This window comes from Pseudonaja textilis, chromosome 4 (genome assembly GCF_049901715.1).
Source record: "Pseudonaja textilis isolate UNSWEBS1 chromosome 4, rPseTex1.2, whole genome shotgun sequence".
Lineage (NCBI taxonomy): Eukaryota > Metazoa > Chordata > Lepidosauria > Squamata > Elapidae > Pseudonaja > Pseudonaja textilis.
In genome coordinates, this window is record NC_141993.1 from 86,827,365 (window position 1) to 86,839,860 (window position 12,496).

At 46.9% G+C, this 12,496-nt stretch overlaps 1 protein-coding gene across 2 annotated transcripts in view; it reads right to left on the reverse strand.

Moving 5' to 3' along the window:
• Positions 1 to 2,110: 2,110 nt before the first annotated feature.
• FAM131A (family with sequence similarity 131 member A) overlaps positions 2,111 to 12,496 on the reverse strand; it is a 93,763-nt gene continuing 83,377 nt past the window's right edge. The window contains exons 5-6 of one of the 2 annotated variants that reach the window (XM_026718892.2): positions 8,836 to 8,964; positions 2,111 to 3,372 (exon numbers count right to left, since the gene is read on the reverse strand). In XM_026718892.2, coding sequence (XP_026574677.1) covers positions 2,846 to 3,372; positions 8,836 to 8,964 — 656 coding nt within the window. In that variant the 3' untranslated portion in view covers positions 2,111 to 2,845. The remainder of the gene's footprint in view (positions 3,373 to 8,835; positions 8,965 to 12,496) is intronic. The other variant, XM_087933611.1, reaches the window with a different exon arrangement.

Here is a 12,496-nt window from a genome sequence, read left to right on the forward strand (position 1 = left end):
TGACCAATCAGGGTTACAGATGTGACCACATGACATGAACATTTTCCAGGATACCTTAACTACATTTACCATGATGCATTCCCTTAAGGGGACAGCTCTCAATTCCCAAGTAACTATCCCAAATCCCATTAACTCTAAACTGTCTGGACAGCACAGCCAGAATAAAACTAGGAAGGACTCTGATGTCTTTCTAAGACAGTCTTCCCAAACTTTTTTTCTTACATGACACAAAACCTTTTTTGAGAAATTTATCTTTTACTGTTGATCAGAGAGTCCTTAGTTAAAGGTCCCTGTTATGAGTGGGTAATAGGTTTGTATGGCATTACTCAAAGAAAAACCACTTCTGTCCAAGTCTGAGTAATTTAGCCAAGTTTGGGAAGCACTGTGCTAGGAGAAGTTGAGATGGCATCTACAGTCCAGTCCAGGGTGTCTTCAGGATGTGGTTTCAAAAGTCAAGAAGGCAGCTGCTTGTGTTTATGTCCAGGTGGTCAGAAAAAAACAAGATGGCAGCTGCAAGGACATAAATCAAGAACAGCAAGGCTGCCATCTTGAATTTTACAACCACATCCTGCAGCCAACACTGTTTTTCAGATCGTTTTATCCAACTCAGATGCATGAATATTAGTGCTGATGGGACTTTTTTCCTACAAAAACATATCCAGTAGGTCTCAAACTGATTTAATCGTCCTTCCTTCTACCTGCCTCCCAGAAATCTTTGCTAAAAACTGGTGTGTGGACAACCTTAGGACTTTTATCTCCATATCCTCAACTCATTTTACCAAACTACAATTCCCAGAAACCTTTGAAAGAAGCTGTGACAATTACATCAGTATAAAATGGATAGTATTCTTACGGGGCTGATCAGCTTTCCTTATAGCAGAGGTCTCCAACCTTGGCAACTTCAAGCCTGATGGACTTCAACTCCCAGAATTCCTCAGCCAACATGGCTGGCTGAAGAATTCTGGGAGTGGAAGTTCACAACTCTTAAAGTTGCCAAGGTTAGAGACCTCTGCTCTATAGAGTTTCCATTGCTAAACAAGGAAGTGAAGTGGAGGAACCTAGCTTCCTCCAAATTCCCAACCTGCAAGGTCAAAGTCCTTGTTATCTCAAGATTCAAAGGAGGGCCTATCCCAGAAAACCCTGACGCAGATAAGGCCTTGCAATGATGACCCAACAAAAGAGACATCACTGTGAACTTGTGCCAAACTGCTTGGTGACTGCTTGCACCATCCAAATCTACTTAACGTAGGCTTGGAGAAGAGGTGAGATGCCAGAAGAGGCTGCATGGAAAAGAGAGACACTCACGTTTGTCGACCTCAGCCATGTTAAGATGCGTGGACTTCAACTCCCAGAATGCTTCAGCCAGCCAAGTCAAGCTGACGGAGGCATTCTGGGAGTTGATGTCCACGCATCTTAACTTGGTTGAGATCGAGAAATACTACCTTAGAGCAAAGGGGAGCAGAATAAAGATCATACCATGTTTCTCCAAAAATAAGACCTGGCCTTCTATTTTGGGGGCTCCAAAATAAGCACCAGGGCTTATTTTTTGGGGGGTGGTGTCTTTTTTCCCCCACGTACAGAAGGTGGAAAGTGTGGGGGCCGATAGGGAGCACTGCTACCGCTGGGCTGGTTTTCTCCACTGGTCCCCATGCGCTCACCATCTCCTGCGCTGGCCATATCTCCCACCCTCTGGGTTTGATGACAATCTTTACTAGGGCTTATTTTGGGGGGATAGGGCTTATATTGGGCGCAGGCTGAAAAATCAGGCTAGGACTTGTTTCCAGGATAGGTCTTATTTTTGGGGAAACACAGTAGTATTCCCAAGCCAGGTGAGCCATGTTGGGAGAGCAGAGCAGGGGACAGGGCACCCAAAGGAAATCCATCCGTGTCAAGGCACCAAATCCCAGAAAGACAGAACATGGAAACACACGTACAAAACTATAGAAAAGATCCGGAACAAGGTCGTGTGGACTCTTTGCTTCCTTTCCCAAGAGATGGGGAGGGGGGAAATGGAGCACATTAGCACACACCAGGACACCCCCACCTCCCCTTATCCTCCCCCGCTTTCTTCCAATGGGTCCACAGTATAAAATCTGAGACAATAAAGCCAAGGATTTGCCCCTCGAGTCGGGGGTGGATATTATTTTTTTTTTTTCCTCTTTTTTTAAAAAAACAAAGCATAACAAATCGCACACCCTTGTTTGCATTTCGCGTCCCGTTTCCGCTCTTTGCCACAAACCACAGGAGCTGGGATGGGAAAGGGGGACACACAGGCAAACTCGAAAGTCAGTCGAGTTTCGTAGTCTGACAAAGAGAAATGATTTTTCGGCTTGAAAGAGCGTTAGCCATACCACCACCTGGACAGCGAACGGGGGCACTTCTGGATTCCCAGGGCACCACGATGGGGCTTCGCCCGATGTTCCCCGAGTAACCCCCTCCCCTGAGTTGTGATAACTCCCACCAGCATTGCGCTTCTTCCGATAGTTTGCTCGGTGTCCTCACCCTGCCCCTCCCCCAAAAGACATTCCCATGCAAAGGAAACAAAACAGGCCACGAGAGAGAAAGAGAGATCAAATGCAGCAGGCAAAACCCACAAAGCCGTTAAGCAGGCTCCTGAGGCTTAAAATGGCGGCGTTGGATGGCACGGTAGAGCTCAGGAAGGCCTGGGAGGGGAGCTTTCGAACCCGCCATGCCTGCCCATGCTGCCTCCCTTCATCCCCCCAAAAGGGGGAGGGTGGAACCATCCCGCTGAAACAACTGATGGGCCGTGGAGCTGGGTGGACAAAAGGTGCCACGGAGCGGGGCAAAAATGGCAGGTGAAGCATGCCACGGAACAGAAGGGGATTCACGGCTCTTCAGCGTCCGGCTCTTCTTCGACCTCATCGTCTTCGTTGTCGTCGAGCGACACTACGCCGGAGGAGGCCACATCGGAGACTTTTCTCCGGACCTGGCAGCTGTCCCCATGGACTTTGTAGTCCTTGGACGGAAGGCCCTCTGGCTCCTCCTCCGCGGGCGAGAGGCAGGACTCGGTGAAGGACATGGAGTACATAGAGTCCTGGCACTCGAGTTGCGCCAGGCTCCGGAAGGCACATTCTCCGGCAGTCTGTGTGGGCAACTTGGAAATCAGCGTGTCCTCCCCGCCGGAGACGGAGCCCAGCAGTTTGGCGGCAAGTTCAGAAGGGGTGCCCAACTCCTTGAGAAGGAAGCTGTCGTCAAGGCTGCAGAGACTGGAGCACAAGGTCTCCGGGGAGATGGTGGACTGAGAGGAATCACTTTCTGGGTCGCAAGAACCTTGTCGGGAGTTCAGGTGGCAGAGGCGGCTGTGCAGGAAGCCCTTCAAGAGGGCGTTGGGGGGCAGCTGGCCCACTGTGTCTGCAACACAACAACCAAGAGGGAAGAGTTTAGCAAGGCAGCATTTCAGTTCAGTGCAAAGAAGGACTAGGGGTGACACGATAGGAGTGTTCCGATATCTCAGGGGTTGTCACAAAGAGGGGAGTCAAGCTATTCCCCAAAGCACCTGGAGGCAAGATAAGAAGCAATGGGTGGAAACTCATCAAAGAGAGAAGTAAAACCCATTAGAGCTTCTTTCTAAAACAGCCTCTTTGGTCTGCTCCCTTCCAGTCAAACTAGACTAAACAGTGAGAGTTGAATTTCAAAACGAGATTCGGGGAAGCTTTTTAGATTAGCACTGATGGTGTTACCTAGATTTGGGCAATGAAATAAAAAATAAAATAAGACCTGACCTGGGGTGCTGACATTGCAACCCTGGTCAAAAGGGCCCAGCAGAGATGATACTACCTGAGGCTTCTCAGGAAACAACAACTGGATGGAAAACTGCTGGAGACCTTTTACCGCTGCACCATAAAGAGTATCTTAACTTACTGCACTTGTGTATGGTTTGCCAATTGCACAGGGGCAGATAGGAAAGTGCTCCAGAGGGTTAAAGTCATTGCCCAGAGGATCATGGGTTGCCCTCTCCCCTCTTTGGAAGAGCTTTATAGTTCCCGCTGCCTTAAGGAAGTTCAAAACATTCTCAAAGATCCATCTCATCCTGGGCAGCCTTTTTTTTGAACTATTACCATCTGGCAGATGGTGCAGAATATTAAAAACAAGGACAAATAGGCTGAAAAACAGCTTCTATCCCTGGGCAGTAACTCTTCTGAATTCTACTATATAGTGCAGTGTTGGTGCAGTGTTGCAGGTTTTTGGTTCAATGTGTGGAGTGTGAAGGATGTGTGTTTGTGTTTATTTTCATGGTCATGATGTGCACTGAAGATGGCGTTTGATTTCATTGTACGAGGTGCAATGACAATAAAGTAAACTAAACTACAACCGACTGAGCCATAGGTTACTCAACAGTTCGATCCTAGCTTAGTCGATGAGCTATCCAAGCCCATCTGAAATTTCCCCAGGTTTGGAGCATATATTGAATGAAAATGAGTGACTGTCCCCTGATTATTATTTTTTAAAGCCCCTCCCAAGAAGAACAGGAGCCCAGAGTAACCTCATTCAGGCCGCGATCTTCACACACTTCCAGGGGTGCGCTGCTACCGGTTTGCACCGGTTCAGGCGAACTGGTTGTTAATTTCATGGCCAGTTCAGCGAACCGGCAAATCCCACTCCTGGCTGGCCCCACCCACCCCTCTCCTCCCCTCTCAGGAATCCTATAGGAATATAGTGCAGTGTTAGTGAGGTGTGGGCAGGTTTTTGATTCAATGTGTGGAGTGTGAAGGATGTGTGTTTGTGTTTATTTTCATGGTCATGATGTGCGCTGAAGATGGTGTTTGATTTCGTTACACGAGGTGCAATGACAATAAAGTAAACTAATGAAATGTCTTCCAGAAAACAACCAAGGACTTCTCCGCTTCTAGATTATTTCCCCAAGTGAACTACCCATGCCAATTTCGATGGCATATTTCTTACTGAGCAAATATTCTCAATTTTCCAAACACCTTAAAACCATGAGCTATGTTTACCAACGCGTTCTTTTTGTGACGGGAACTTTGCCATAACAAAGAGCCACATCCCTATCAGGTACGCACCCCACAACCAGAAAAGATTTTAGGGGGTCTCATCCAGGCACCTCCTCAGTCTCTTGCCTGCATATGACAGAGAGCAGTAATTTGAATTCCCTTTAGATGTTAACGCTGGCAGATTACGGCTAACTTTCTTTGATATGTAAATGGACCCAGATTTGTCAGTAATTAATTCTAAGGAAGTGAAAGCTTTTCTTTGCCCCCAAAGAATAGAGATTGCACACTTTGTCAACACATGTTGGGGGGCGCTCTTTGTGGGCACAAAAGCTTCTAACAGGCCTATTTATTTTTTATTTTACTTATTTATTCATTTTTCTCAATTGCTTGCAAGATAGTAAAAGTAAAAACGTAGTTATGAATACATGGATACATATAAGAAAAATAAATAAATAGATATAAAAGAATCAATAGGACAGGGACAGTAGGCACATTGGTGCGCTTATGCACGCCCCCTACAGACCTCTTAGGAAAGGGGTGAGGTCAACAGTAGACAGTCTAAGGTTAAAGTTTTTGGGGTTTGGGGAAGAAACACAAAGAAAGTCAGGTAGAGCGTTCCAGGCATTGACCACTCGGTTGCTGAAGTCGCATTTCCTGCAATCAAGTTTGGTGCGATTAATCTAGAAGTCCTTCATGCGCAACCAGGGCTGAGCAGCCCGAGAGAAGGTGGATTACTCGTCTGAAAGGGCAGCTGGAACACTAATCAGAGAATCCAAGTGGGTCGATCCATATTTAGAACTTTTCTCCACTCGCACCACGCGAGTCCTTGAAATACTGTATATTTTTTTCCTGCTATGTCCTTGGAAGGTTGTTGTTGTTTTTTTCTGTCCTATTTCTAGCCCAAGAGTGAGAGAGGCAGCTTAGTCATCGTGGCCCTGGATCGAGAGAGCGCATTGTGACCTGATGTGGGCAGGGGTGGGATCCGATTTGTTTTACTACCGGCTCTGTGGACGTGGCTTGGTGGGCATGTCAGGGGAAGGAGGATACTGCAAAATGTCCAGTCAGAGGTGGGATTTGCTGGTTCTCTGAACTACTCAAAATTTCCGCTAGCGGTTCTCCAGAACTGGTTAGAACCTCCTGAATACCCACCACTGGACGTGGCCTTCAAAGGGGCCAAGTCGGCATGGTGATTGTGCAAAAGCTTGGTTTGATCATTTTAAAGGATGGGTCTTTTCTTCCTTCTCTTCATCAGTTCCTCCTCCTCCTCCTCCTCCTCCTCCTCCTCCTCCTCCTCCTCCTCCTCCTCCTCCCTTCTCATCTCCTTCTCCTCTTCTTCCTCCCTCCTCCTCCTGTCCTCCTCCTCCCTCATCTCCTCTTCTTCATCCCTCCTCCTTATCTCCTTTCTTCTCTTCTTCCTCCCACCTCCTCCTCATCTCCTCCTTATTCTCCTCCTCCTCCTCCTCCTCCCTTCTCCTCATCTCCTTCTCTCCTTCTCCCTCCTCTTCCTCCCTCATCTCCTCCTCTTCATCCCTCCTCCTTATCTCCTTTCTCCTCTTCTTCCTCCCACCTCATCTTATTCTCCTCCTCCTCCCTTCTCCTCCTTTTCTCATCTCCTTTCTTCTCTTCTTCCTCCCTCCTCCTCCTGTCCTCCTCCTCCTCCTCCTCCTCCTCCTCCTCCCTCCTCCTCTTCTCCTCCCCCTCCTTCTCCACTTCTTCCTCCCTCCTCATCCTCCCTCATCTCCTCCTCTTCATCCCTCCTCCTTATCTCCTTTCTCCTCTTCTTCCTCCCACCTCATCTTATTCTCCTCCTCCTCCCTTCTCCTCCTTTTCTCATCTCCTTTCTTCTCTTCTTCCTCCCTCCTCCTCCTGTCCTCCTCCTCCTCCCTCCTCCTCCCTCCTCCTCTCCTCCCCTCCTTCTCCACTTCTTCCTCCCTCCTCATCCTCTCCTCCTCCCTCATCTCCTCTTCTTCATCCCTCCTCCTTGTCTCCTTTCTTCTCTTCTTCCTCCCACCTCCTCCTCATCTCCTCCTTATTCTCCTCCTCCTCCTCCTCCTCCCTTCTCCTCATCTCCTTCTCCTCTTCTTCCTCCCTCCTCCTCCTGTCCTCCTCCTCCTCCCTCCTCCTCTTCTCCTCCTCTCCTTCTCCACTTCTTCCCTCCTCATCCTCTCCTCCTCCCTCCTCTCCTCTTCTTCATCCCTCCTCCTTGTCTCCTTTCTTCTCTTCTTCCTCCCTCCTCCTCCTGTCCTCCTCCTCCTCCTTCTCCTCATCTCCTTCTCCTCTTCTTCCTCCCTCCTCCTCTTCCCTCATCTCCTCCTCTTCATCCCTCCTCCTTATCTCCTTTCTCCTCTTTTTCCTCCCACCTCATCTCCTTCTTATTCTCCTCCTCCTCCCTTCTCCTCCTTTTCCTCATCTCCTTCTCCACTTCTTCCTCCCTCCTCATCTTGTCCTCCTCATCCCCTCCTCTTCATCCCTCCTCCTTATCTCCTTTCTTCTCTTCTTCCTCCTCCCTCCTCCCTCCTCCTCCTCCCTCCTTGAGACTGCTTTCTCAGTTAAGAGTAACTACAGGAAGAAAAAAAAACATTTTCCTTGCAAATGAGAACATCTGGAACTCAGAAGTCCCATTGTGCAGGGGCTTAAAGGAGGTTCCAAAAATGTCAAGAGCCCATCTGTGTTGCCTGGAAAGAGACCCTACCTCTTTCAACCATAACAACACAAGAGCACACAATAGATACAAACTCAAGGTTAACTGCACCAAACTTGATTGCAGGACATAACGACTTCAGCCACAAAGTGGTCAATGTCTGGCATACTCTACCTGACTCTGTGGGTTTTTTTCCCCAAACCCCAAAAACTTTAACCTTAGACTGTCTACTATTGACCTCACCCCTTTCCTAAGAGGGGTAGGGGGCATGCACAGGGGTGGGATTCAAATTTTTTAACAACCGGTTCTGTGGGCATGGCTTAGTTGGTGGGCGTGGCTTGGTGGTCATGTGATTGGGTGGACATGGCTTGGTGGTCATGTTATTGGCTGGGTGTGGCCAACTCAATATCACTCACATCGAGGCACGCATCTCCTCGCCTGGCCTCTCATGACTGTGGGGATGCTGCAACAGTCGTAAGTGTGAAAAATGGTCATAAGTCACTTTTTTCAGTGCCACTGTAACTTTGAATGGACACTCCACACAAGCAAAGGACCAGCAAAGGAGGGGGAAAAAACTCCAGAGAAGTTCCAGAGAAAGGGAGTCTAGTCCTGCCAAGAATGTAATAAGGGTTAATGGAGAGGCAGTTTCTGTAAGCAACACCAGAATGTTTCCTTCCTGCCTTCCTTACAGGATTAGGCCATTATATTCTTCTAACAACCGGTTCTCTGAACTGGTTAGAATGTTAACAACCGGTTCTAGAGAATAGGTGCGAACTGGTAGAATCCCACCCCTGGGTGTACATAAGTGCACTAACGTGCCTACTGTCCCTGTCCTATTGATTCTTTTTATTTTTCTTATATGTATCGCTTTCATGTATTCATAACTATGTTTATACTTATGCCTGTTATCTTATAATTGCTTGACCAATAAAGGTCAGGCTTGCAGCCATCAGCTAATCTGGCAATCTCCTGGACTTAAGGGAGCACTCCTGAACTAATAGGATACACAGTCTAACATGCAACTGGCCCTTTGAAGGCAACCGTAAAGCTGATGAGACTCTCAATGAAATGAGGTGTGACACCTAAGACCTAATATTGCACTGAGAGCTGGATTTTGGAATAAAGTCAGTGGATCAGTTAGTTCTTTGTTTTCTACCTGGTTGGGCGTTCAGCCTCCTGTTGGCTTTCAACCAAGCAGAGATGCCATCCATCTTCACTTACCAGCTACCTGGGCAGTTTCACTGGAAGCCGGAAAATCCTCTTCGTAAGACTCATCATTGGAGTCGTCCCCCTCCACCGATGACCAGGCTCTGAGTTTGGCCTCAGCGATGGCAAATTGTTCGGCTACACCTGGGGAGAAAGGAGTGCTGTTATTTAGAGGTGGTGGAACACAAGGTGTAGGGAATCACTGCTGAAGAGGTGCCAACCCTGAGGGCCATTGTGAAAGTCAGAAATCCAAGCTTTGTACTTTACCAAACTGGAGTGGCAAGCTGGGGACAGATTAATCTAGTAGATTTCAGACCTGCAGCTGATTGATAAAGGTTGGAAAGTCACCTGGGAGAAAATGTTCCATGATATAGAACATATATAAAACTGTTCTGACCCAAACCCTTGTCCAATAAAACCAACATGAACCAAAAGGAACAGAAACCTTTTAATGATTCTTACGAATCCCCGGTTAAAAGGGCTGCTGCAAACTAACTTTGATAAGCACGAGCCTCGCCAAAACTGTGCGAGGCTGCCAAAAATGACAGGTAAGGTGACCTAGAAATATTTTACAACACAAGAGCCTTCAAATACCAACCAAGATACTGCAATGTCCACGAGGCTGGAGTTTCAAAACGTCTTTGCTTCCTGCAAAGAACGTCTGATTCATAGCTGGCTTTTATCTTCTTGAAGGAGGGGCCATTACCTTGCAGCCTTACTCCCGAGTCGCCTGTGCTGCTGCAGCTGCTCTTTCCTGCAAGCAGCCCTGAGCGCACGCACATGTGACACAGGCTCCTTGGGAACCTACTCAGTGCTGCTGCCCACCCGCACAATCTCTGAAGGCAGCAGTCCGCTCCCTAATGGTCCTGGCCCCTCATCTGAGTCCGCATCTGCTGCCGGCTAACCACAACAAGAACATAAAATAATAGAGTTATAAAGGACCTTGGAGGTCTTCTAGTCCAACCCCTTGCTTGAGCAGGAGACCCTATATCATTCCAGACAAATGTGGGTTATCCAGTCTCTTCTTGAAAACTTCCAGTGTTGGAGCACCCACAACTTCTGAAGGGAAGCTGTTCTATTTGTTGATTGCTCTCACCATTAGGAAATTTCTCTTTAGTTCTAGGTTGCTTCTCTCCTTGGTTGGTTTCCATCCATTGTTTCTTGTCCTGCCTTCAGGTGCTTTGGGAAATAAGCTGACCCCCTCTCATCTTTGTAGGAGTCGCTCAAATATTGGAACACTGCTGTTATGTCAGCCCTATTCCTTCTTTTCACTAGACTATACATACCCAATTCCGGTAACTATTCTTTTAACTTCCAGTCCCCTAATCATTCTTGTCACTCTTCTCTGCACTCTTTCCAGAGTCTCGACATCAGTGGTGACATTCAGCTGGTTCGCACTGGATTAGGTGAACCGGTAGCAAGGATTTGGCATGGGTTGCCGAACCGGTAGTAAGTTCTGGCTGGCCACGTCCCTGACCCAGTCACCTGGTCACTGCTAAATCTCTTGGGGCAACATAATGACTCCAAACTGATGACATGTTTAACCCCACCTTCCAGCTTGCTTTTCTCCTACACTTTTCTTTTTTTTTTTGCTTTAACAGTTTTATTAGCTTATCATATAAAATACAAAAATACAAAAGCATATAGAAAAGAAGGGAAAAAAGAAAAAAGGGTGTAGACTTCCAACTCCCTCTGGTGCAATAAAATAAGGAATATATATTTGCAGTCATTTGTTTAGGAATGCAAAGGACACGGTGATCAGAAAGACATGCTTGTTCCAACGTTTAGGGCAGTGATGGTTAAGCTTTTGGGGCTCCTGTGCTCCTGTTACCCAGAAGGCAATGTGCGCCCCCCCCCCACCCCCTGCACATGCATGTACAATCCCTACCACCACCCCCTTATGTGCACTGGGCCTCCCAGCTGATTTTCAGCCCGTTTGAGGCCTTTTTCAGCCTGCTGGAGGCTTGAGGGAAGCCTCTGCAGCCTTTGCAGGATGAAAAATAGGCCCATTTCATCACTTCCTGTAAATACCGGAAATGACCAAACTGGCCTATTTTTCGGCCTGCAAAGGCTGCAGAGGCTTCCCCTCAAGCCTCTGGCAGGCTGACAAAGGCCTCAAAAGAGCCAAAAATCAGCCAGGAGGTGCACGCATACACAGTGAAGTAAGTTTGCCTGGGCTCACATGCCTGCACAAATGGCTCTGCATGCCACCTGTGGCACACATGCCATAGGTTCGCCATCATGGGTTTAGAGAAATTGGGCTACAGAAAAAAAGCCATTTTGTGTGGGAAAGCTCTCCCAAGGAATAGGAATACTGGAGGAGACTTAATTATAATTATTATATAGTTATAATTTTATAATTATCATAAGAAAGGCCAATAAAGTGGCATATATATTTTTTTCTTAGCAGGGCTTATGTGCCTTTAACTGAAAGCTTCCTGCTTGGTGCCTTTCAATTGCATTGGTAACATAATTTGAATTCCTGCCAATGGCCAAGCTATCTGTGAACTTGTCAAGATGTATTATCATCCACTGTCAAGATGTATTATCTTTATTACATTTTTTTAAAAAAAATCTTTCTTAATTTTATTATCTATTTTGAGTGCTTCTTAGAACATAAATTTAATCGCCATAGATCAACTGCGGGCGACGTACAAGAATGACTAAATAAATTGAACTGGAATTGCTTTTGAGATGGCAATCGAAGCTGCCGTCTCCGAAACAGACTGCAATGCTACTAGGCGTTCGCTTTGTTCTGTTGGAAGTTAGAATTCTAGAAAAATGAAATATTTTAGGGTATACTAAAAAAAAAGGCAGAATATTTCCCCTAAAAGAGAAGTAGAAACTCAGAGAGGCAGAAACAGCCTCCCCACACGCACACCTTTGCTAAAGGGCCATTTAAGGCCTGGGCCAGTCTATTCTACATAACAAAGATCTACCTCCTTCAGACCCATAATAGGAACCCCAAAGCCCTTTCATCATCCAGCAAGGCTCAACCAAGCTTGGGACTCAAAAGACAGCCTACAGAGTTGCCCCTGCATGGCCCCATGGGAGTCTGACAACCAATCAGAATACAAGCTCAAAATCAAATCCCAACACAGGTTATAAAATCCAGGCACTTTCAGCATCTCTGCCCCTTTTTTCTTCACCCAAGACATGTGGTCCTGTCCACTATTAAACCATCTTTCCAAGCAGTCACCATGTTTCCAGTCACCATGTTTCGATGTTTTCTTCCTCACTTGGAACTGAACCCAGAAGGATATTTCTTCCAACAGTTGTGGACACGCTAGTTAGAAAAACAAATTCCTCCTTTTTTCCCTTCTCTTTTGATGAGCATCCCCCGTTTCCCTTCTGCACATAAGGTTTCCCTCACCCCTAAATTAAATCTTCTCATCTCCACCTCAGATTATTTATCCTTTTGAATAATATTGGGGGGCATTTAAAAGCCCCCCCCCTCCCAAAAAAACCTCCTTTTCAGGCAGTTTTCTTTCATAGCTTACTTTTATCTTTTTTGTTTTTCAAAGATTAGCTACCAACCAAGATGGCAAGTTCCAATCTGGGTCTGTCATCAAGACCACAGACATTTAGTCTTCCACACTTTTGGACTCAGGCTGGAGCCCAGACAAGGAGGTCCAAATTCATGGGTAGCCTCACATTGCAGTGAACAAGGACATGC